General features: G+C 43.9%; 1 protein-coding gene across 1 annotated transcript in view; it reads left to right on the top strand.

Annotated features, from left to right (window-relative positions):
* CYFIP2 (cytoplasmic FMR1 interacting protein 2) overlaps nucleotides 1–25,093 on the top strand; it is a 114,740-nt gene that overhangs the window by 26,151 nt on the left and 63,496 nt on the right. The window contains exons 13-20 of the mRNA XM_057730110.1: nucleotides 5,691–5,857; nucleotides 6,618–6,765; nucleotides 9,990–10,143; nucleotides 11,289–11,445; nucleotides 11,983–12,079; nucleotides 15,004–15,080; nucleotides 18,279–18,387; nucleotides 20,131–20,250. Coding sequence (XP_057586093.1) covers nucleotides 5,691–5,857; nucleotides 6,618–6,765; nucleotides 9,990–10,143; nucleotides 11,289–11,445; nucleotides 11,983–12,079; nucleotides 15,004–15,080; nucleotides 18,279–18,387; nucleotides 20,131–20,250 — 1,029 coding nt within the window. The remainder of the gene's footprint in view (nucleotides 1–5,690; nucleotides 5,858–6,617; nucleotides 6,766–9,989; nucleotides 10,144–11,288; nucleotides 11,446–11,982; nucleotides 12,080–15,003; nucleotides 15,081–18,278; nucleotides 18,388–20,130; nucleotides 20,251–25,093) is intronic.

Genomic DNA, 25,093 nt, shown 5'->3' with positions numbered 1-25,093 from the left:
AACAGCAGTATGTATGCATTGTAGGTGATTCAGAAAATGCTCCTCCCAACCCCACTCCTACCCTCACCTTCCCACAGCCTCACAGAATCATACAACTGCAACCACCAGTGGCATTTTCTGTATTTCCTTCTAGTCCTTACTTCACTATACATTGAGAGGTTTTATAATTTTTATTTTTTTAGTAAAACATGTAAAAATAAATTTAACAGAAGTAATTCTGTGTGGCATTTAACAACAATAAAACAAGGCAAAAATATCAGAGTAACCTGCACCACCTCATTCCTCCCTGAATCCCGAAATAGGAAACATCTTTCACCGCATCAAGCTGTTTCTTTTGGTGTTTATGGTGTTTATCTGTGTACTTCTGCTAACAGGCTGATGGGGCTGTTCCTTTGTTTTTCAATTTATGTCATTTTCTATTGATTTCCTACTTTGGGAGAAAACAATTTAGTTCTCTCATCTCTACCTCCCACCTCCACCCCCAGGACACCCACTTCCTTTCTTCCATCTTCCCAAAGTGGTAATTTCACACTTTCTGGTTAAATTAATAGTTGCTTTATATTACTATGACTGAGTAACTGTTCATTGCTGAGTCATGTGGTCTAATGTGAATGCATCTCTTTTCTGGTACAGCTTTGCCTTTCTTTTTGTTTTATAAGTTTTCTATGATCCAATCAAAAAGGAACCCTCAAATATACCAATGTAAAACTTCCTGTGAAATAATCAGTCGCAGTCATTATTTTATTACTCTTTTTTTTCTTGGAGCCATTCCTGCTGAAGCCCTTTTTCCTCCTCTCCCATCTGAACGGATTTGTCTCTAGATCTGCTGTTGGGTTACTGATCTGAGATGCCTCCTCATCCTTACCCTGGGATTCCCTTTGTCTCTTTCCTGTGTTGGATCCCAGGACCGACTCTCTCTTTATGTTGGTGGAGTATATCCTCCAGTAGCTTTCTAAGAAAGGGATTATGGGAGAAAATATTTCTGCGATCTCGAATATCTGAAAGTGTTTTACTTCTAACTTTGCTCATAGTAAGTGGCTAGATATAGAATTTTTAATTGTAAATAATTTTCCTCAGAATTTTGAAGATATTATTTCATTGTCTTCTGGTTTTCAGTGTTGCTGCTGAAAAGTTGGATTCTGGTCTAAACCCTGATTCCTTGTTACTTTATCCTATGTATAATTTTTAATAGTTTTATTGAGATATCATTCCTATATAATAAAATTCACCCTTTCAAGTGTACAAGTCAGACATTTTTAGTATATTCAGAACTGTGAAACCATTACCACTGTCTAATTTTATAACATTTTTGTCACCTCTCCCCCCAAACCCATACCCATTAGAGGTCACTTGCCTTTCCCCACCAGCCTCTGGCAACCACGAATCTACTTTCTGTCTCCGCAGATCTGCCTCTTCTGGAGATTTTGTGTAGATGGAGCTATGTAATATGTGGCCCTCTGTGAGTGGCTTCTTTCACTTAGCATGATGTTTTCAGGGTTCATCCGTATTGTAGTATGTATCAGTACTTCATTCCTTTATGATTGAATAATATTCCATTGTATGAATATGTCATATTTGTTTATATATTCACAAATTTGTGTCGTTTCAGCTTTTTGGCTATCATGAGTAATGCTGATATGTACATTCATAAAGAAATATTTGTTTGGAAATATGTTTCATTCTCTTGAGTATATACCTAGAAGCAGAATTACCGGATCGTGTGGTAACCCTGTGTTTAAAAATTTGTGAAGCTGCCAAACTGTTTTCCAAAGCAGCTGTACCATTTTACATTTTCACCAGCAGCATGTGAGAGTTGCAGTTTCTTCATATCCTTGTCATCACTTACTGTCTTTTTTATTTTAGCCATCCTAGCTGGTGTGAAGTAGTTCCTCGTTGTGATTTGGACTTGCATATCCCTAATAACTAATGATATTGAGCATATTTTCATGTGTGTATTGGCCATCTGCATAGGTTCTTTGGAGAAATATCTGTTCAGATTCTTTGCCCATTTTTGTTTGGGTTGTCTTTTTATTTTTGAGGTATAAGAGTTTTTATATATTCTGTATCAGAGAAGCTAATTAATTCACCATGGTTACCAGGAAAACAGGGCCTGTTTTCCAAAATGCAGCCAAATATATGAGCCAAAATGAAGAAGAGGAAAAAAAGTTTATCTTATGTCTTGTTTTCCAGAAATGGTATATTTAAAAATATTTCAATATTCAAATACCAAAAAAAGAGTTTTTACATATTCTGGATACAAGTCCTGTATCAGACATATAATTTGAAAAAAATCTTCCTCCATTCCATGGACTGTCTTTTTACTTTCTAAATGGTATCCTTTGAAACAAAAATGTTTTTGATTTTGTTGAAGTTCAAGTTATTTTTTCTTTTGTCACATGTGCTTTTGGTCTCCTAAGAAACCATTGCCTAATCCAGGATCTCAAAGATTTACTCCTATGTCTTCTTCTGAGATTTTTATAGCTTCAATTCTTACATTTAGGTCTTTGGTTCATTTTGAGTTAATTTTTGTATATGGTGTGAGTAGGGGTCCATTTCATTCTTTTGCATGCAGATGTCCAGTTGTCCCAGCACCAGTTGTTGGAAAGAGTATTCTTTCTCCTTTGAATTCTTTTGGTATCCTTATCAAAAATCAGTTGACTGAAATGTAAGAATTTATTTCTGGGCTTTTAATTCTCTTCCATTGATCTGTGTGTCTATTGATATGCCAGTACCACACTGTTTTGATTATTATAGCTTTGTAGTGAGTTTTGGAATCAGGACATGTGAGTCTAACTTTATTCTTTCTGTTTCCTTTGTAGAATTTTATAATCTCATCTCTTTACCACTATTTTTTGAAGTTTCACCATGAGGCATCATGGTGAGGGTCTTTTGCATTCATTGTTTGGGATGCCAAATAGGCCATTGCAGTGTGGAAATACATGTTCTGTAGATCTGGGAAATTTTCATGAGTTTTAACTTTGCTAATTTCCTCTTCTCTGTTTTCTCTGTTCCGTCTTTCTGGGTTTTCTATCTGTCAGATGTTGGATGCCCAGGAGTTAGTGTCTAATTTTCCTATCTTTTGTATCTTATTGCAACTCTGTTAGTATTTTTTTATTTTGCCTATAATATTTTTAATATCCAAAAGCCCCATCTTGTTCTCTGAATGTTCCTTTTTTTTTAATAGCACCCTGCTCTTGTGTCATGAATGTGCTATCTCCATTAGAATGTTGTTTTTTTAATCAGCTTTATTGAAGTATAATTTAATTCAATAAACCACATCCATTTAAAGTGTATAATTCAAAAAGTTTTGACAGTTGTATACACACCTGTGAAACCTCAAACACAAGGTACAGAACATTTCAATCTCCTTTTAAGATTTCTTATGCCATTTGCAATCCATTCTTGGCCCCAATCACATTTTTGTCACCATAAATTTGTTTGCATTTTCTATGTATGTATTTTGTGTGTAGCTTTTTTTTTACTCAGCATAATAATTTTGGGATTCATCCACATTGTTTTGTGTACCAATAGTTTGTTCCTTTTCATTGCTGAATATTTTTCCATTGTGTGGCTATTCTACAATTTGTGTATCCACAGACTTGTTGATAAACCTCGGACCATTTCCAGCTTTTGGCCAGTATAAAGTTGCTTTAAATATTTGAGTATAAGTCTTTGTGTGGACATAGGTTTTTATTTCTCTTGGAGTGGTCATATTGGAGGTGTATATGTTTAACTTTTTAAGAAACTGCCAAACAGTTTTCTTAAGTGTGTATACCATTTTTTCCTACCAATTATATATGAGAGTTCTGTTGCATACATCCTCACAGTCCTTGTGTTGTCAGTCTTATTACTCTTAGCCAGTCTAATGGGTATTTAGTGAATCTCACTGAGGTTTCAATTTGCATTTCCCTGAAGACTAATGAGCATCTTTTCATGTGCTTATTGGCTATTCCTTCATCTTCCTTTGTGAAGTATTATCTGTTGAAATATTTTGCCCATTTTTTAAAATTGGGTTTTTGCCTTCTTACTATTGAATTGTGAGAGGTCTTTATATATTCTAAATACAAGTCATTAGTCGCATACGTGTTTGCAGATATTTTTTCTAGTTGGGGACTTTGCGTTTTCATTTTCTTAGGGGTGCCTCTTAAAGAGCAACTGTTTTTAATTTTGATAAGGCCCAACCTATCTATTATTCTTTGGTTTGTGGTTTTTTTTGTGTGTGTTCTAGCTAAGAAATCTCTGGCTAGCCCAAAGTTGCAAAGATTCTCCCTTAGGTCTAACAGATCTGCCCACTCTTCTGTGTTTGAAGTTATTCTGAAATATCTTCCTTACCTTGTCCTTCCTTTGTCCCGTGTTTCCTAGTTTCATTGCCAGCCAGGAGCCCAGATTCTTTTATGACCTAACGTTCCTTTAGAGCTTCTCTCTCATTATTTCTGCGCTAAAAAGGTTCTCTTCAGCAAAACCATTAGGCTGTTGGTTCTAGTGAAAATCCTTACCTTCTGAACTCTATTCTCACCATTTCTCCTGCCTCAGATGTTCTGTTTTTTTCCTTTACAGCTTAGAGGAAGGTAAAGCTTAGCATCTAAGCTCATTCATTCATTTACTCATTGTTTTTCAACAAAAATCTTTTGAGAGCCCACCAGGGACCCAAGCCCCAGGGAGGAAGCCTACACAGTGTGCCAAGCCTCACCCCTGCTTACAATGTTTACAGTCTGGTGCAGAGGGAGGAAACTGAACACATCGTGATGGATGTGACAAGTGTGGCAGTTATCAGGAGGTTGATGTGGCAAGGCTTTCCCCTCTGAATTCTGAGCTAATCTAGAAGTTAGCACTTGAGGCTGATAGGGGCCAAAGGATCAGGTTTGGTAAAGCTGGACCAGAGAATGTGGCTTCACCCAAGGGCACACCAGGCTTCCTATCCCTTCCTCATCCCATGCCACTTCCCACTGGGAAACAGGCAAAGCACCTCCATAAATATACTCCCTTCCTCAGGATAGGGAGGGGGTGATCACTGCAAGGACAAGACTACGAGGCACTCAGAGGAGAGGACACACCCCACAGGCAGACAGATCCCGAGTGAGCAGAAAGGTCAGAGTGATGCTACATGCATCACAGACACCTGTCTGCCTACCTCTGCAGGCAGATATGTGAGTTAAGGGGCTAGGGAAGAGGTAAATAGAAAGGCAGAGGCCTTCTCCCACAAGACTTCTACAAGAATCCTATTCAATGAACTCAAGCAGCAACTGGCCAAATTATTTCAAAAGCCAAGAGTATAAAAATTCTATAGAAAAAAGTTCTATTTGATACTGTCTGTGGGTACAAGGTATGTGGAGAGGCCTCTGAAAGAGTGCTACTCAAAACCTGGTCCATGGACCGGCTGCCATTTGTCACCAGTCAGTGGCAAGATGGAGAGCTGGTGCCAGAATGAAACTCAGCAGATAGAGAAGCACACGGCACAGTGTGGCTGACGTCTTTGCGTTGTATCAGGACTTTCTCGATAAGGGAAGCAGAGTGCTGATTTCCGTTCTGGCACACGTTTCCACCCAGCTGTGAACTGGCACTCTGAGTAGCGCTGGCTGGCCTCGTGTTTCTGGATGTCTCCGCCAGCACCCTCCCTGAGGTGTGCGGAGGGTACCAACAAATGGGTCTGCCAAGGCATGGTGAGCCTGACCTCCGTCTGTCCTGGCCAGGTGATCGCCATGATCAAAGGCCTGCAGGTGCTGATGGGCAGGATGGAGAGCGTCTTCAACCAGGCCATCAGGAACACCATCTATGCGGCCCTGCAGGACTTTGCCCAGGTCACCCTGCGCGAGCCCCTCAGGCAGGCGGTGAGGAAGAAGAAGAATGTCCTCATCAGGTGGGTATCCAGATGGCCTTTTTCAGGGGCACGTCCAAAATCAGGGGTGCTGGGTACGGGCCCCAGAGGACCTTCCCATGTCAGTCAGCTTCCAGGGAAGTGTCTGAACACAAACAGACCCTTCCAGCAAGTTCCAGCAAGTTCTAGGAGGCCCTTTTAGGAGACTGGGCGTTTGGGATGAATTAAGCCTTCATCTCTGGGTTTGGAGCCCGTATCCACCACTGTCTAGCTGTGTGAACTTAGTCACGTTACTTACCTTCTCTGTGTCTCAGTTTCCCTCATTGGTAAAATGTGGATGATAATGGTACCTACTGCATAGGCTGTTGGGGTGATGAAGGGAGATAATCTGCATGTAGACCTAAGCACACAGCAACATGGAGTAAGTAGGCCACACATATAAGCTATTATTAAAATTTTAAATATACAGAGATTTAAATCGATTAATGAAACTGCCTTCTAAGCAAAAAGAACAATAGCTATCCTGTCTCACTCAGGTTCTCTCCCATTGTGCAGGCTCAGAGCTGAGTTCTCAGCCAGCCAGTGGGCGTCAGAATCCCTGGGGCACTCGTTAAATGCAGACCTCTGGACTGCACCTTGAATCTGTTAAGCCAGCATCCCTGGGGGTGGGGCCCTAGAGTGAGCATGTTTCATAAGCATACCAGGAGTTCCCAGGCACGTGGTCCTGGGTCACTGTGCACTCTAGAAACAGGCTGCAGTGCCTCCTTCCAGCTGATCTGAGTCCCGGTTCTTCCTTCCCCAGTGTCCTACAGGCAATTCGGAAAACCATCTGTGACTGGGAGGGAGGCAGAGAGCCCCCCAATGACCCGTGCTTGAAAGGGGAGAAGGACCCCAAAGGTGGATTTGACATCAAGGTGCCCCGGCGTGCTGTGGGGCCCTCCAGCACACAGGTAAGCCGCTCCATGCCCAGGCCAGCTCTGCTGACTCAGAGGCCAGCCAGGCTACGGTAGGTCATCCTGGCTGGACCGTGGGGCAGTGGGGCTGGGGGTCCTCAGGCAGGCGGGGCAGGGTGAGCAGCTGCTCTAGTCTTATTCTGCCATCTTGTTTTGACATAAGAGGGAGGACCACTGGCTTCAGATTCAGGAGACCTGGATTCTAGTCCTAGATACCTGTGTGACCTTGGGCACGTTACACAATCTCTTTGTGCTTCAGTTGTCTAATCTGGTAAATGGGGGTAATACCAGGATTGGCTCTCCTAGCCCTGAGAGGTACAGGTTCCAAAGTGAAGGAGGAGTTTAAAATTGAATCTGTATGAATCTATCCTTTCCCTCTTTAATGGACCCTGACCCCCCTTCCCCTGGAGAGACATCGTAGCTTGGGAATCCCCAAGTTCTGCCTCTGACTTGCTGTGTGATCTTGGACAAGTGCCTTGACCTCTCTGAGCTCTGGTTATCTTCTCCACTAAATGAAACCTTTGGATGAGATCATGTTATAATAATACCCCTTGTGGTATTCCCCACACCTCCTCCCCCCAAATCACAAGTATCACAAGCCCTTGACCCTTAGAGAAAGGCTAATAATCAGAGGTATTCAGAGTTGCCAACCAGAGCTTTTTCAACAAGAAGAGTTTGTCTGTGGCTTATCCAAAGTAGTCGTAAAATTACAGGGAAAAAAGTAAAGAACCTAAGCATCTTAGTTAAATCCTTGCCACCTACTTAAGGGTAGTTTCTAGTAGGCTTTTTGAGGAATTGAAAAAAAAAACGTATGGACCCATTACAGCTTTTAAAGGTCTTACAGGCCCCAGAAGCCCCAGGCTGGGAACTCCTGCTTCACATGACCTTTAAACTTCTCTCATCTCTGAAATCCCAAGTCCTTGAATCACCTGAGATGAGCCACCTGAGGCCCACCGCGACCCTTCTCACTGTGTGTGTGTCTGTGTCTGGGCACGGGGTGGGGGCGGGGAGGCAGGCCCGGGGGGAGCTGGGTTCTCTGCACTGACATCGTAGCTTCCCTTGGCCCAAGGCCTGCAAGCCCCTTTGCACTTATCTTGCCTGCTCGAGAGATGTGGAACTTCTCAAGGAAGCTTCTACAGTTCTGTGTAACGTCAAGGGCCAGAGACCTTTCCAGTACAGAGTGGCCTGGAGGGGCTGAGCAGGGCTTCTGGGCATTGCTTCCAGGCAAGGCAAAAGAGAAGCTGGAAAGGAGGAGGTGGAGAGAGGGAGCCGGCAGGCAGAGAATGAGAGAGGGGTGGGGGGCAGGGAGGGAGAAAGGACTATTTATAAAGATAGTGTGAGAGGAAGTGTCACCAACAGTTAGGCCCCCCCGACACCCCCAAGTCATACTAGGGCGGCACAGACACACTTGACAGACTCCTAGACAGTCAGCTTGGAATAGCCTGTAGAGACAAACTAGTCCCAAACTAGTTCCTCCCCCTATTTTTCAGATGGGGAAACTGAGGTCCAGAGAGGGGAAGTGACTTGTCCAAGTCACAAGGTGAGTCTAAGTGGAGGTGGGACGAGAACCAGGTCTCCTGACTCCCATCCCAGGGCTCTGTCAGGGCCTTGGGAGCACAGTACACGTGGCATCTAGCAGCACTGGGAGGTGACTGTTCTGGTGAATTAAATGCTTTGTTTAATAAAAGTAGCTGGGGAAAGCATTTCCCCTCTTAGGGATGAAATGGATTTTCAAACAGTTAGAATTTGGTACAAATTAGTCAATACCCGCACAGATCGGATTGAAGACTCCTTTCTTGGAGGACTCCAAAGGCCATCATTAGAGCAGTGCCTCTTAAGTCGTAGGGATGGTCAGCTGTGCCCACCAACAGGGTTGCAGAGGGTGGACTGTTTGATAAATCAGCAGCTCCGTAGTTCCTTTACCACCAAGGAGAGTGCTGTGCCACCAAGGGGTGGCCTGCCACACCTTTCTGTGGCCGCGCTGCCCAGTCCAGGCCAGGCGCACGGTGGGTGAGGTCCTGGAGGAGGTCAGAGGCGACCAGGATGGATGTGGTGGCAGAGGGAGGTTGGAGCGTCTGAGGTGGTCAGCAGGTGGCCTCTAGCAGTCGTGGCGGCTTTCCCACCGTATACAATACCTCTTGCTTTTCTCTCTCTCTCTCTCTCTCTCCTCTCTCTCCCTCTTCCCTGTCTCTCCTGCCCTCCCATTCCCTCCTCCTCTCTCCTATCTGTGTCTTAGGCCTGCCAGTGGTCCCCGCGGGCTTTGTTTCACCCCACTGGTGGCACACAGGGCCGAAGAGGCTGCCGATCCCTGGTATAACACCGCCTGGCTGGGTTGGTTGGGTGCACTTCTCCAGGAGGCAGCAGGAATGGACTAGCCTGGCTCCTCACGGCCCCTTCCAGCCCTAAGATTCAAAGACACATGGTGTGGAAAAATCTAGATTAGCACTTGCACCCTATGCACTTAAGGTCCTCTGTAAGCAGGAGTTAATTGTCTAGTAGGCCTCCTGTGTAAGTACCGATCTTCACCTGCTCTCCACCCAGCTTTCCGGCAGGCTGGGCCATGCACCTGGTGCCTGCAGAGGGTGCTGTCCTCAGTAATGAGGGTCAGAATCTTGAGGTGGTGGGGGGCTTGCTCTGATCCTACCCTGTCTCACAGGTCCTCAGAATGTTAGAGCTGAAAGGGACTGGTTGGAGAAAGCATCTGGTGCAACCTCCTCATGTTAGCAGATAAGAAAACTGAGGCCCAGAGTGGGACTTTGTTGCCCAAGGTCACACAGCAAGTCAGTGGCAGTGCCTAGCCTTGAACCCAGGTCTTTTGACTCTGAGTCCAGTGCTTCACCCCTGGTGCCACCATGGCTGTCCAATAAAGCAGGAAGTGACTCCAGGGTGACGTGGAATGAGGTTCTCCTCTGATGCCCACGCCCTTGGCCGAGCAGAGCAGGCAGGAACCTGGGCCTTAAAAGACCTGGTATTACCAGGTCCTCCTGCCTGGGGAGGCTGCCAGCCCCAGGCAGAACATCCTTCTGGGCTGGCCAGTTTCCCTCTTGAAGGTTACACATTCCAAATTTACTTCTCCAACCCTAAACTGATGCTTCCTTAAGACAGTGCTTTTTATGGGCAGATATCTTCAGAAAAAAAGAATAGAAACACAGCACAAAGCAACCTTTTCCCCTGGATGGAGGGCCAGCCCCTGACCTTCCCAATTTCCTTTCTTTTTCAAGCTGTACATGGTGCGGACCATGCTTGAATCGCTCATCGCGGACAAAAGCGGCTCCAAGAAGACCCTGCGGAGCAGCCTGGACGGACCCATTGTCCTTGCCATAGAAGACTTCCACAAGCAGTCCTTCTTCTTCACGCACCTGCTCAACATCAGTGGTGAGCCTCCCTATCAGAGGGAGGGGGAGGGCTCCCAGGAACCGGAGTGGCTAAGGCTATCAGGCCAGAAGTTGCAAAGAAATGTGATCATTGACCCAAAGGGGCACATTTTGCCACCGAATTAAAAAGGTGCACTTTCCGTTGGACTCTGGGAAAGGCCAGACTCAATCTAGCTATTCTGACTTAGCTAAATTTGGTAGATATTTGTGGCTAATTTGTTATGAATTTCTTAGTAAAGGGGGATCACAAACAGGTGACACCCGCAGGCACACGCAGGGACCAGGTCAGCCTTTTGCTATTAAGCAGCAACTCTGAGCTGATTCGTGGCCATTGCTCCTAGCAAAGGGGGCTCCCAGACAGCACCTGGATCCCATGTCCCCCACTCCACCTCTCCTGTTTGTGGGACGCATGTGCAGGTGAGCGGGGTAGTGAAGGGAGAGCAGCATCCCAGGGTCCTGGGAGGGGTGATGTGTCTGTCAGTATTGAAAAGAGTGATCTCAAACAGCCCAAACGTCTCCATAGACTGCAGCCTAGGAAGAGCCTTCAAGGCCTCTGACCAGTAAGAGATCCAGAATTATCACAAGCAAGGGTCATGGAGCTGCAGTCCTGATAGAAGTGGGTACCTGTGGATCTGTCTTCACTTACAGCAAGCACACTTTGACACTTAGATGGCATGTTTTTCAGGATGGCTTTATAAGGGCACAGTGGAAATTGTAGGGGCATCTAAAGCTCTAAAACATCACTGCCCCCCCACACACACACTGCTGGATGAACAGACACTGTCTTCTATTTTTCTTTTGTCTGCCTGCACCATGCAGCTTGTGGGATCTTAGTTCCCAATCAGGAATTGAACCCGAGCCCTCGGCAGTGAAAGAGTGGAATCCTAACCACAGGATCACCAGGGAACTCCCCAAATACTGTCTTCTAAATAGATGTTAGGCTGGTCTTCAGGTACAGGAGAGAAGGGTCTGCTTGATTGCATCACATTCATGAATGAGTACCTACTCTATACCTAACCCAATGGAAGAAGAATCAAAGTTTTTAAAAACAAGCAAACAAACAAACAAACAAACAAAAACAGTAAGAACTAAGATCTTCTGATGCTTCCTCTGTGTAACCCAAGATTCTTTCCCTCATGCTTCCAGAAGCCCTGCAGCAGTGTTGTGACCTCTCCCAGCTCTGGTTCCGAGAATTCTTCCTGGAGTTAACCATGGGCCGGCGAATCCAGTTCCCTATTGAGATGTCGATGCCCTGGATTCTAACAGACCATATCCTAGAAACCAAAGAACCTTCCATGATGGAGTAAGAGGCAGGGTTGGGCCAGCAAGGAGATTCCTACGGTGCAGGTGGAGGGAAGTTTGCCAGCCCGTGAGCCCTGATCTTTCCAGAACTTCCCAGATGAGGCAGTGTGCCCTACCCAGCATCAGGTCACCACCAGATGTGACTCAGCCTTGCAGAAAGGTTCAGAAGTCTACCAGCCCGATTGCCCTTCCTAGGCTTTGTCAGTCTTGTTAAAGCCATGCTGGCAAAATGATCATCTCACGGATCAGGGATCAGGAAGCTAATGTCCTTAACGGCCACCCGATTTCTTTTGTCCCAGACTAATTTTTTTCAGGCCTTGAATTTATTAATGTCTTGGACTCTGATTTCTGTGGGCCGTCAGCAAAGTCAAGTCATTCCCAAGTGAAGGCTGGAAACATCCTAGCATGCAGAAAGGGTCTCTTTTTCCTGACTCTGAATTTGTTCACCCAACTATTGGTATTTCCCAAGCAAGTTTAAATCTGCCTGCCTTAAGCAAGATCGTTAGTGAGCTACTGGCCACTGTTTTTCCCCCTTCAGGTACGTCCTTTACCCTTTGGATCTGTACAACGACAGCGCCTACTACGCCCTGACCAAGTTTAAAAAGCAGTTCCTGTACGATGAGATCGAAGCCGAGGTAAGTGACTGCTTCTCCTTTTGTTCTCGTAATCATGTGCCAGGAGTGTGGACTTTTCAGATCTCTAGCTGTGGGCAGAGTGGGGTGTCTTAGTCCGCTTGGGCTGCTGTCATGAAAGGCCACAGACTGCGGGGCTTAAAACAACCGAAATGTATTTCTCACAGTCCTGGAGGCTTTAAGTCTGAGATCAGGGTGCCAGCCTGGTCAGGGGAGGACCCTCTTCTGGTCCCAGACTTCTTGATGTGTCCTCACGTGATGGATGGGGCCAGGGGGCGTTCTGGGTCTCTTTTATAAGAGCACTGATCTCATTCACGAAGGCTGCATCTTCATGACCTCTCCACCTCCCAAAGGCCCCAGCTCATAATTCCACCACCTTTGGGGGTTAGGATTTCAACACATGAATGGGGGGGGCCGGGTGGACACAGTCAGACCACAGCATGGGAGATCAGTGACTTGCTTTGGAGACTCATCTTTAGAAACATCGCGATCATCAAAAGGGACCTAGAGCAGGATGATGGTCTTTCTTTTCAAATGTTTAGGCATGGTGAATGATAGAACGACATGGATGAAATTAATTTTCTAATGGGTCTTCTACAGTTGGATTAATTGGCTAATAATAACAACTGTAATGCTACCTATCAATTATCATATATTTACCATTTGCCAGGTATAGTACTAAGCACTTTATGGACATTTTAAATAATCTTTACAATAATTTAAGAAGTGTATGCTACTGTCTCTTTTACAGATACTAAATCTTAGAGTGTTCCAGTATCATTACCCCCACATCACAAGCTTACAGAACCTCATTCTAGTGCTGGTAGGATGAAAACAGCCATCCTCTCACCTGGGAAGCTGTCAGTCCCTCAGTGGCTTTATTTATGTAATGGTCAGGAAAGGCTGGGATATGCTACGGTAACAAACAATTACAAATTCTTAGTAGCCTGAGACATGAACAATTCATTTCTCCATTGCGTGTTGGCTGGGGGCTCTGTTTTATGTAGTCTTTTATCTGGGACCCATCTGGGATATTCACTAGTTGCCGTGACAGGGGGAATCATACTCTGGTGCTTAAAGCTTCCACCTGGAAGTGACATGTCATTGGTCAAAGCAAGTCACATGGAAGTGCTTCCTTTCAAAAAGGAGTGAGGAAGTGCATTCCTACCACGGGCCGGCAAGGACCAGAAACAGGAGATCAGCAGCACTAAGGACTACGAAATACCTGTATTTTGTCATCTGGAAATTGCAATGAGAGTCTCTACTCCACTTAAGTACATGGGGTTATATAAACATAGAAAAAAGCCAATTATTGTACAAATATAAAGCATTCTTATTTATAAAGGAAAGATGTGAAGATTTTAGGACAAGCATTACCATCAAATTAGTTTGAAAGTTTATGTATTTCAAAGAAAAGGTAGTAGAGATATTGCTTTCTTTCTAAATCTTCCAGTTGCAATGGGAGTTGAAAACCTTGATGGACCCCAATGCAAATCTGTCCTCTGTCTCCTGAGCAGTGCACAAACTTATCCAGTTAAACAAGTTAATTGGTTGCATCTCAACTTTGTCAAGTCCATTTTCTGATAAAATTTTAGATAGTCATGTTCTCCAACAGGCTGAAAACAAAAAATCTAGAGTGTCATGTGTCCAAGTGACATTTTTAAAGTAAATGTAAAGAAAGCATGCAGACAAGCCCTGGGTAACATTGGAGGGCATGGGGAAGAAGTATAAATGGAGACCCTGAGCTCATGGCCTGCCCCCTCTCTCTTCCATTTTCAGACTCTGTTCTAAACCGGGAAGGGCCTATGCGTGGACATCCAAGCTCTGTCTCCCACCCCTGCCCACAAACGATGGCCCCTTGGCCAATCCCAGGCCCTAGGTGTGCACACACCTGTAGTGCAGTCCACCCTAGGGATGAACCCAGAGAAAAGAGCACACAGGCCCTGGAAGGGGCTTGGTGTATTTGGGCAAGAATATTCAAAGCCGGTTCTAGAAGGGGAACATGAGTTGGGCATCTCCACCAGGACCTTACGGGTTCTTTGCCTGGAGGAGGGCCCCCTAGGGACCCTTGAAGCTCAAAGTCCAGGGCAGAGGCCTTAGTTACCTGCATATGAGGACAGTACTGCACACAACACTGTGTTTTTAAGTTCAGAGTAACATTTAGGGTGTGAGATAAAGGATACGAAAGCTTCTAGAATAAAGAGTTAACCTTATGGAGCTGGGAGTTTGGTGCAAAAGGATTGAAGATTAATCACCTAAACACAGTCTGTTTCCTTTGAAGTTATACTGTTACCCTGCTACTACCACAGCCCATCTCTTTAATATCCCACCTTTGTTCATTCCCTGCTCTTACCATCATTGGAGGATTTGTTTCAATCCTCTGTCTGGTGTGAACTTTCTTCTCACCTGAGCATCAAATTCTGCCACCGTCACAATAAAACACTGAAAAAGCAAGATGGTCTCTTATTCATTAAAAACCAAAGATTTTTAAGCAAACCGGTTTCAAATTTCTAATGACCATCATCTTCTTCATTTGCAAAGCAAGGTAAAGTAAAATGAAAGGAAAAGACAAATTCCATCAGGAGAGATGGGGAGACTGATGTGTGTAATTACAGAATGTGAAGCCCTATCTGTGGCATTCCCCCTGGGCAGGTACCTTGTAAGACCCAGGGGGGACCAGTGGGGACGGTGGTTCCTCAACAGCTTTTTGAACCTAGCCTTCTTTGTGCCTGGTTGAGGACCTTGAGAGCAAGGGACCGGACTTCTCAAACTTACTTGGCCACAGAATCTTCTTTATTTTTCCTTCAGAGCATCTCGCTGTACCTCATGCTTCAGGCAGTCCTCCACCACTGCCGTCTCCAGTTGCTGAAGTTTCTCTAATAAAGCCAGATAGATGCCATTGACATTTCCTGCTTCCTCTTCACCAGGTGAACCTGTGTTTTGATCAGTTTGTCTACAAGCTGGCGGACCAGATCTTCGCTTACTACAAGGCCATGGCTGGCAGGTATGAGACCCCCAGGGCCATATACAGCAAAGCTTCCTAAGATTACCACCTGGAAGGCAAGGTTCTCTGCTGCAAAAGCTCCCTACTTTAGCACCTAAGGACATCTGAATGATTCTGTGTGCCTGGATTGGGTATTAGAATGTAAGAAAGAGGAAAATAAGCGGATATGGTGCTAGACCTCATGGAGCTTACAGTCTAGTGAGGAAAACAGGCGTTAATAAAGAAACTACTGAATGCACAGTGACAAGGAAGGTTCCTATGAAGGAAGAGTTAATGGGAATATATGACAGTTAAACCTGAGCTAGTCTTTGGGGTGGGTAACTGGAAGGGCTATCCTGAGAAAGTAATATTTGAGTTCTCATCTGAAGTTGATAGGAGTTGATTAAGTAAAACTAGGTGAAGAGTAGGATAGGAAATTGCAGGCAAAACCATTAGGTTGGCCAAAAAGTTCATTCGGGTTTTACCATAGGATCTTATGAAGAACCCAAACGAAGTTTGGCCAACCCAGTACTTGTGCAAAGTCCCTGTGGCAGGACTTCCTAGGTGGCACAGTAGTTATGAATCCACCTGCCAATGCAGGGGACATGGGTTCAAGCCCTGCTCTGGGAAGATCCCACATGTGGCAGAGCAACTAAGCCCATGCACCACAACTATAGAGCCTGTGCTCTAGAGCCCACGAGCCGCAACTGTTGAGCCCATGTGCCACAGCTACTGAAGCCCACACACCTAGTACAACAAGAGCAGCCACCACAATGAGGAGCCTGCACACCACAATGAAAAGTAGCTCCCCCCACCGCCCTGCTCGCTGCAACTGGAGAAAGCCCATGTGCAGCAACGAAAACCCAACACAGCCAGTAAATTAATTAATTAATTAATTTAAAAAAAAAAGTCCCTGTGGCAGAAGCATAATATTAATAGCATGCCTACTTCTACTGTGTAAGGCTGTTGAGAGGATTGCTGTGAATTAGTACATGTAAATGTCATTCACAGACCACAGGGTGCAGCTGCATGGTAAAGCTGGGTCAGTGGGCAGGGCCCAGGTCTTGTGGCCTTGTAGGTGTTTGTCCTAGGAGGAATGGAACACCATGGGATGGTTTCCAAAGTATGACAGTGACCTGATTTGATTTTTATTTTTAGAAGTTTGTTCTTTTAAAAACATTAAAATGTAGAGAATGGATTGGAGGTGCGCAAGAATGGGAGTATGAAGGCCAACAGGAGGCCAGGAAAGAAGTCTGGGTAAGGGGTGTGTCAGATTTTACAGGCTTATTGGTATTGTCAGTATGGGTTGATTCAGACCCCTGAGAATTCCCGGGGTCAAGGAACCCCTAATAGTACTGGTGAAAAAAAACCCAGTAGTTAGATAGATAGATAGATAGATAGATAGATAGATAGATAGATAGATAGGGATATAAATATTCCCCTTCTTATTAGAAATTCAAATGTACCAACCAGTAATTTCAACCATTGTTACTTTTTTTCCCCTGCAATAAAGATTTGTGTTGTTTTGCTGTCAACAACTCGAGTTGCTCTGACATATTTCAGACAAGAGTTGGTGTACAGATGCACGTGTCTGCTAACACAGAATGTGCATTTAAAAAAGTGAATGGCTCTTAATGATGGAAACTATAGGAAGCATATACATAGGGTTTTAGGGAAAGCACAGAGAACACAGCATTTCACAAAGGCATCACTTCACAAGTGTCTGAGTTGAATTGCATGTGGTTCTAACAGTGAGCTGGGCTTCTGGCTTCTCTAAGATAATTCTCATTTCAAATATGCTGGTCCGTTGTCTGTGTAAACAAGCTCAGACTTGTCAAACCTTGGGTCCTCTATATATTGAGTTTACAAAATATCCTTATCTGAAATAGGCATATTAATCTATAGCCCTCCTTATAAGATCTGTGGTTGGTCAAAAGTATGGGAAGTTGGGGGAGATTGCGAGCAGTTGGGAAAAGAAAAAGCAGAGAAAGCACAGGAGAGACAGAGTGATCTAGATCGTTGCTGTCCATCAGAAATATAATGCAGCCACAAATGTGAGCCAAAAATATAATTTTAAATGTTTTAGTAGCCATGTTTTTAAATTAATTTAGTACTATATTTTATATAATCCATTATAACTAAAATATTATAGTTTCAATCTGTAACCAATAAAAAATTATTAAAGAGATAGTTTTCATTGTTTTTGTCCTAAGTCTTTGACATCTAATGTGTATTTTATACTGATAGAGCATCTCAGCTTGGACCGGCCATGTTTCAGGTGCTCAGTAGGCTCCCCTGGTAGGTGGCTGCTATATTGGACAGTGTAGATTTAGGTGATGTCACTTTTCTGCTTAAAACCTTTCAGTGGTTTCAGTTACATCTAGAAAACATCTAACCTCCTTACTGTGGCTTCTATCGTCCCACAGGGTCTGGCCCCTAGACTAACTTTATAAATTCATTTTTGCACATGCTCTCCAGCACGCCCTGCCCCTTATCTGCACCGGTCATTTCTCCTTTTTCTTAGCATACCAAACAAATCATGCCTGAAAGATTCTTCCCCCAGATCTTTCCATTCTTAGCATTTAGGTCTCTGTCCAACAGAACCTCTTTAGAGAGACTTTCCCTGACCTCCTAACACCAAATAATCCTGTTTTATTATTTTCAGAGCACTTATTACTCTGCAGTCCATGACTCAGTGTGAAAGATAGTAACAGAACATCTAATTCTTAGGGTTGTTGTGAGATGGAAACGACTCTCTGAGCGCATGTATGTGCATGCCTGCTGAATAGTAAATACTGTGCATCTATTTACTGTTGTCTGAAGTTATTTTATTCCTCTGCTCATTTATTTATTACCAGTCTCTCTTTACTGGACTGTAAGCTCCATAAGGACAGGAAGTTTGTACCCTCGATACCTAGAATGTTTCCTGGGATATACTAAGCAAGCATTCAGTTGCTTTTATGGTAAATGAATAAAAGGAAGAAAGCATCTCAACTTCTGTGTTGCCTGTCTTTAACTTAAAAATTCCATTTCACATATTGAGCTTTTTTGGCTGCAAAAAAACCTTGAAGAACTTTGCTCTAGAGCAGAAAAAAAAATATTTAAAATATATAAGATCCTTCATGAGTAGATCCTGTGGTTTGAAATACATATGGCTGGGTGATGGATCACCATTCACTGTCATATTTACTGGCCTTATTTAACTTTTATCCCTTGCAGTGTGCTGTTGGATAAACGTTTTAGGGCTGAATGTAAGAATTATGGAGTCATCATTCCATACCCACCGTCCAACCGCTATGAAACGCTGTTGAAACAGAGACACGTCCAGGTATGGTGACAGGTGGAATGGGCAGGAGAGAGGAGCTGTGACATTAGCCTAGAGATCAGAAATCTCTGCGTACTGTCTGGCCTGGGTGTTGCCCCGCATGGGCTGCTGAGCGCGGGTATAACACCACCTCAGAATCTTACAGCTAAGAGGCATTGGGCTTCCTTTGGTTCCAGTTCTAGGCTGCTCAGCCCACCTACGGTTCACCTCTGTTGAGCAGTGGCCACCAAAGCCTTTGTCCTCCCATCATAAGCTGCAGCCTGCCTCCTTCAGTCGGGACTAACATTTAGAAATGGCTAAATCTACCCCTGAAGGTTTTGTTTTTGTGGAGTTAGTCTCTGTTAACGTTCAACTGCAGATGTAGAGGAAATGCTACCAGGAGCTTGAAATATATCCCTGCTTAAAAATGTTCCTGTGAGCCAGGCACACAAAGTAAGAGATGCTCCAGCAGATCTTGTATCCTACTCCTAAGCCCTGCTGTCAGCCACACAGTGGTGAAATGGCCTTCATGCTGTGACCTCTGTGTGCTTATCCTGTGGTTCATGTGTTTGTGGAAAAGACTTGGGTGAAGGGAAGCAGGGGTGAGACTGAGAAGATGCCCTGGATAAAGAGGAGAGGATTTATCCTGGAAATCCTGGATAGTCCCATTGCTCTGAGAAATCAAAGAGAAATGGAGAATCATAAGAGGAAAAGACGTTTTCACCTCTGCCAACAGTAAGGGGTCAATGAGAGTTTTTCTTTCAGCCTCTCAGAAGATTACAGCTATCAGTTACCAGTGCAGCTAGAATTAGCCACAGGACACACACAAAGTCCTGAGGGCTTTGTGTGTGTACAAGATGGCTGTAAGGAGCCTTAGTCAATTGGTAGAAAATCTCCCCCAAAAGGGAAGCAGAAAAAAATAGAATAGTTAAGAATAATCCTTGGGCATGCAAAGTTCAGGGCATGCAACAGATACTCAATAAATGTTTATTGCTATCTACATAGCATCTGCAGCAATGCCCACATGTACCCCAGTGGAAATTATCCTAAGCTATATTTTCCATCCTGTAACCATCCCTTTTCCTCATGCTTTTAAATTCATCCCCATAAAGGTACATGGTAGGCCCTTGCTGGGGGGACTGCTGGTACCTGGTGACTGAACTGGGGCACACACAGAAAGAATTTCAGGGCTAGATTCAGGATGTCAGCATTGCGCAGGGTACCAGAGCATGTCCTGAGCCTCTTCCTACAGTCTGAATGCATTGTATTTTTCCTCAACTTTTAATCCTACAGGATAGTTGAAAGAATAACACAATAAACACACATATATACTTTATAGCCAGATTCATGATTATTCGTGTTTAAACCACATTTGCTTCACTTTCTTTTATTCATGTATGTTTTTTCTCTCATAAATATAGTAAGTACACTTAAACATATTTATATATAAATAATATCTCTATATTAAAATATATATTTTATTCAATAACATACATACTTTTTTCTTAGCCAGTTGAGAGTTGGAGACATTATGACACTTTACCCCGATACCTCAGCATGTATCTCCTAAGAACAAGGGCATTCTCCTATCATCCAAATAGAATTATCATATTCAGGAAATTTAACAATATATTTTCTACATAGAGTCCCTATTTGTCCTGGTCATGCTCTTTATACTTTTGGTACAATTTCCTATCAGTGCATTGTATTTAGTTGTCATGTGCCTGTGTGAACCTTAAGTAACATCTCTCTCTCTATTCCATGCAGCTGTTGGGTAGATCAATTGACTTGAACAGACTCATTACTCAGCGCATCTCTGCCGCCATGTATAAATCCCTGGATCAGGCCATCAGCCGCTTTGAGAGTGAGGACCTGACTTCCATTGTGGTGAGAGATGGGGGCCCTTGGGAGTTCTGCTCTGGGACTCCTCCAACTAGAAGCCTCATTGGGGGTTGTTGTTAGCCTGGTACTAAGCTATTTTAAGGAGAAGCAATGAATGATCATGAAATTTTAAAAAAAGAAAAAAAAGTTTAAAAAGAATGGGAGTAATTTTACCTTCCAGATTGCCTGGAGAGTGGGAGTGGAGGTGGGTCTTGACATCTCTAGAGATAGCCAGCCCTGGGGCCCAGCTGCTTGTCCTTTGGGATTCTGCAGCTCCAGAAAGTAGTTGAGTTGGCCTAAGAAACTAGGGAAGGTTGCACAACAGGGTTGGCTTCATGGGTATACAGTAGTATAGTGCACAGAGAGGCTCTTGACCAGTTTAATGCCCTGCTGTCACCATCTTGGAATTCTTAATCATTTTTTGACAAGGGTGCCCACATTTTCATTTCATGTGCTGGAACTTGCAAATTTTATAGCTGTTGTCGATGCACAGGCATGGAGCAGGCCTGCTCCCTTCTTTTATTAATTAGCAATTTGAACTACTCTCTGCTAATTGTCTCCAAGAATTGACAGATCAGTCTTTAGGTGATTGAAAGGAAGATCTTGATGCTTCGAAAACAATTGAGTAGAAGGAATGAGAGAAATAGAGAATCACCATTAGAACACCACAGTAATAATGGTTGCAGGCAAGATCCAGTAATAGATGCTAAAATTAATGGGCAGAACTTTGAGAAGAGTATATTATGATTCCCCTTATTATGAGGTATCTAGGGTAATCAGATTTATAGAGACAGAAAGTAGAACGGTAGTTGCTGGGGAATAGGGAGTTAGTGTTTAATGGGTCCAGAGGTTCAGCTGAGAAAGATTAAGAAGTTCTGGAGATAGATGGTGGTGATGATTGCACAACTTTGTGAATGTACCTAATGCCACAGAACTGTACATTTAAAAATGGTTAAAATGGTAAATTTTATGTTATGTATATTTTACCAAGATTTTTAAATTACAAATTAAAAAAAAAACTTTGAGAAGAAACAGGATAGTTGTGTAGTCTCAAACTAACTCCTTCATGATATTTATTAATTCCAAAGGGAAAAATAGTAACTTTACAGTGAGGACACCTGGCCGACACCATCTTAACCAAGGATGAAAGGTTAATGTCACCAGTAGTAAGATATATTCATGTATCCCCTGATCGTATGCATAGTGCAAAATGCATAATCTCAATCTAATTGTGAAAATATATCCACATCTAATGGCATTCAAAAGTGAACAATGCTTTTCAAAAGCATCCAGAACATAAAAGACAAAGAGATACGGAAAAATGTTAGCGATTGGAAAAGAGTAAGGAGAGTTGACAACTCAGTGCAATGTGGGATTCTGGACTGAAGCCTAAAATGGAAAAAAAGACATTCGTGGAAAAACCGGCGAAGTTTGAATAAGGTCTGCCATTTACTTCATAGAATTGTACCAATGTTAGTTTCCTACTTTAGGTGATTATACTATGATTATGTAAGAGGTTAACACTGGAGAAGCTGGGTCAGGAATATGCAGGAAGTCTGCAGTTTTCATAGCTTTTCTGTAGTCTAAAATTATTTCAAAATAAAAAGTGTGTGTTTTTTTTTAATGGAAAAAGTGGTTTTTAAAAAAGGGACTAAGAACTAGGACTCTAGCATCAGAAAGACCTTGGGGTCCCAGTCCTGGTCCTGCCACTTACTAACTGGGTGATCTTGAGTGAGTTACTTATCTTGTACTATAAACCTGTAGTACAGTGGAAGAAATATTAGAATCCACCTCAAAGCCTTGTTGTAAGGATGAAGTGAGATACTGCCTGGAAAGAGCTTTCATAGTTCCTTGTACTTGAAAATAACTTATGAAAAAAAAAGAGGAACATAGAAATTTTGAGCTGCAAATGAAGCACTCTCAGGGTAGGTTCTCAGAAGCATTTCCAAGAGGACTTGACCCACCTGTCCACCTACGTCCTGGGTCACTGACTTTGAGAAACTGTGATAGAGCACAAGTTCTTACGGGAGATCTACTTTAAGAAATATTTTTCTTTGCCAAATGTTAGCAGTGATTATTTTCAAGAGGTGGGATTTTTATTTTTATCTTCTTTGTTTATCTGTATCTTCTAGTTTTCCAGTAATGAGTGAGCATACCTTGTGGAAAAACTGGTTTTGGGGTGTGTGTGGGTTGCATGGCCTCTTCCTAGCCCTTGAAAGGCACTGAGTGTTCTTTTAGCTGGGAACAAAATTAAAACAAGCAGTGAAAGCCTGTGTTTATCAGGTGAGAGCAATGGCCCCCAGGAGAGTAGCTACTTCCCATGAAGCCCATGAAGAGGCGAGCCCAGGGATGCTGTCTCCTGTGGGGTCAGGAGGCCCCCACTGCCTTGGCTGAGAAGCTTCTTCTGCTTCTGAGAAACAGAGCAAGGAATGTGCTCCCCTCAGCCCTTCCCTCCACCTCAGAAGCTCCGTCCTGAGATAGGGGAAGGGGTGGCTTGATGCCCAGCTGCGAGGGTTGCAGAGATTTCATCACTCTCTCCTGAGATTTCATCACGGTCGCCCTTCTCCTACGCAGCTGAGCAAATAGATTCTCGGGGGGATCTGACGCTGAAGTTGAGAGCTGGCAGCCTGCAGGCTGTGTTTTGTTTAGGGTGCAGAGCATATTTGAAATTTTGAGCCAACATTTAATGTTTGGAAGAATTCAAATAAAACTGCAGAAGCTCTGGCAACATCAGACCGCCTTCCCAGATGGCAACAATTGCCTAGAAATGACTAGACATTCCCATTGGCTAGGCTGTGCGCGAGGGTTTGCCACAGGCCCTATATCACATCTCATTCGTGGGATAACCTGCCAGGCCTCGCCGTGCCTGAGTTTGAAACCCCTATTCTCCTAGCTTGCCTGGACTGCAGAGCTGGTTAATGGCCAAGTGCAGCTGACACTCAAGTTTTCTGGTTCCCGTGGAAAAGCTTTTACTGCTACTTCACAAAAGTAGCCCATTTGGGTGTTTTGTTTCCCCAGTGCTCCTTCTCTGTGTTGCGCCCCCCCACCCCGCCCCCAGTAAATCAGCTTTACTGTAGAGACCTGACATCCTCTCAGAAGGCACCTTCTAGACCTCTGTGCCTTGATGCACTGAGCCCTGCGTCCCTCAAGCAAGTGCCCTCTTCTGATTAAAAGGCTGGAAGAACACGGCTGATGCAAAACACAATTTGCATTACATAATATAAATTCCTGTGGCATGGCAAAAGAAGTGGACCTACATTTCCAGTGGCCCCCACGTCAGCAGAGTTGAGAACTCTCTCCTTCAGTCCTTGATGCGCATTTGTGAGACCTTTAAAATCACAGAACATTAGAATGGAAATTGTTCCCCAGTTTCTCATCTGCAGCTGTCTTCATGGTAGCAGGGCACTTCCATGTGCTAAGGGACTCAGTGATCTTAGAAATAAAATCATGCACACTCATTGTATTTGTTTACTTATTTATTTACTTACTTACCCACCCTAAGTGAATAGGAACAAAGATACCATCCAGCTAGCTAGGCCCCAAGAGATTGAAGCAGACAGCTGATTCTGTATTTCCGCCCTTCATTTACTTCACAGTGCACAGTGACTGGAAACTTATTCTTCCAGCTACCATTCCAGAATTGAAATTCAGATTTTGGCCTTCTTTCAGGAGATGGAGGGAAGCTCCGGGAGTGGAAGTGTGGTCTGGGTCCAGCACACTCTGGACCCCAACCAAAGTCAGAGGGGTCTTGTGGCTGATGAGAATAAAATTGAATCTCTGGTGTGAGGCCACCTCCTATGACTGTAGACAACTGGGCTCCAAGTCCCACCTCTTACAGCTGGCCCTCTGACCATCCCATCTCCTGGCCACACTCTGGGGAACTGTCCTTTTAGCTTTTATGTTATAAGGCGATCTTTTCTTTTCAAAGGGCTTTCTCAGTCATTGCTCCTTTATACCAGGCAGCTGTGTCACAGGGGTCAAACACACGTGATTTGGAATCAAAAGACCTGCGATCACATCCTAAGCCCTGTTCTGTATTCCCTCTATGACCCTGAGCGAGTTACTTCACCTTCTGTGCCTCAGGTTTCTCCTCTGTGAATAAACAGGAGCAGTCATACCCATCTCAAAAGATGGCTTAACCACTACAATATGGGAGTATCCTAGAGCATCACAGAGAGAGGTGCTTTCTCTTTCTGCACAGGACTGTGCTTTGATTCTCTTCGATAGCAATACAGTAAGGAACTAAAGCCAGCCCAAAGGCTTTTATCCTCGTTTCACTTCCTAGCAAATGCAGTGACCGGCTATGTCCAGATATTATCCACTCTGCTCCCGTTATCTGCCTGAAGGTGGGATTCCAAATGAGCAGGGCCCACAGCTCATGCACATCCTTGGTCCATGACTTGCAGCCAAACCTTTGCCAATGTGTGTAACCAACCCCTGTGTGACTGAGGGGCACAGGAAGAGTCCAGAGGAGGGAACGTTCTGCCCCCAGCTGTTTTTTAAATTTCTATAGTATGTAACAGGTAAGAATGTGAACTTTGGAGCCCAACTTCCTGGATTTGAAGCCAAGTTAACTGCACTTCTTAAAGTCTAGTTTCTATGTGTATAAAGTAAGAATAGGCATCATGCTGACCTTAGAGGGGTTTTTGAGCATTGCGTGAGTTAACACATATAAAGTGCTTAGAATATTGCTTGGCATGTATTAGACTGAACCATAAGAAATTACTAACACTGAATGGTGTATGGCCTAAAAAACAGTAGTTTCACATGGTCCAACCTAACTGTAAATACTTAGTAGGTGGTAGCTCTTCTGATTGCTTTCTGCAGGGTGGAGACAGGGCCTCTGGTG

Source organism: Hippopotamus amphibius, chromosome 1 (genome assembly GCF_030028045.1).
Source record: "Hippopotamus amphibius kiboko isolate mHipAmp2 chromosome 1, mHipAmp2.hap2, whole genome shotgun sequence".
In the NCBI taxonomy this organism is placed as follows: domain Eukaryota; kingdom Metazoa; phylum Chordata; class Mammalia; order Artiodactyla; family Hippopotamidae; genus Hippopotamus; species Hippopotamus amphibius.
This window is presented reverse-complemented; position numbering and strand designations above follow the sequence as displayed.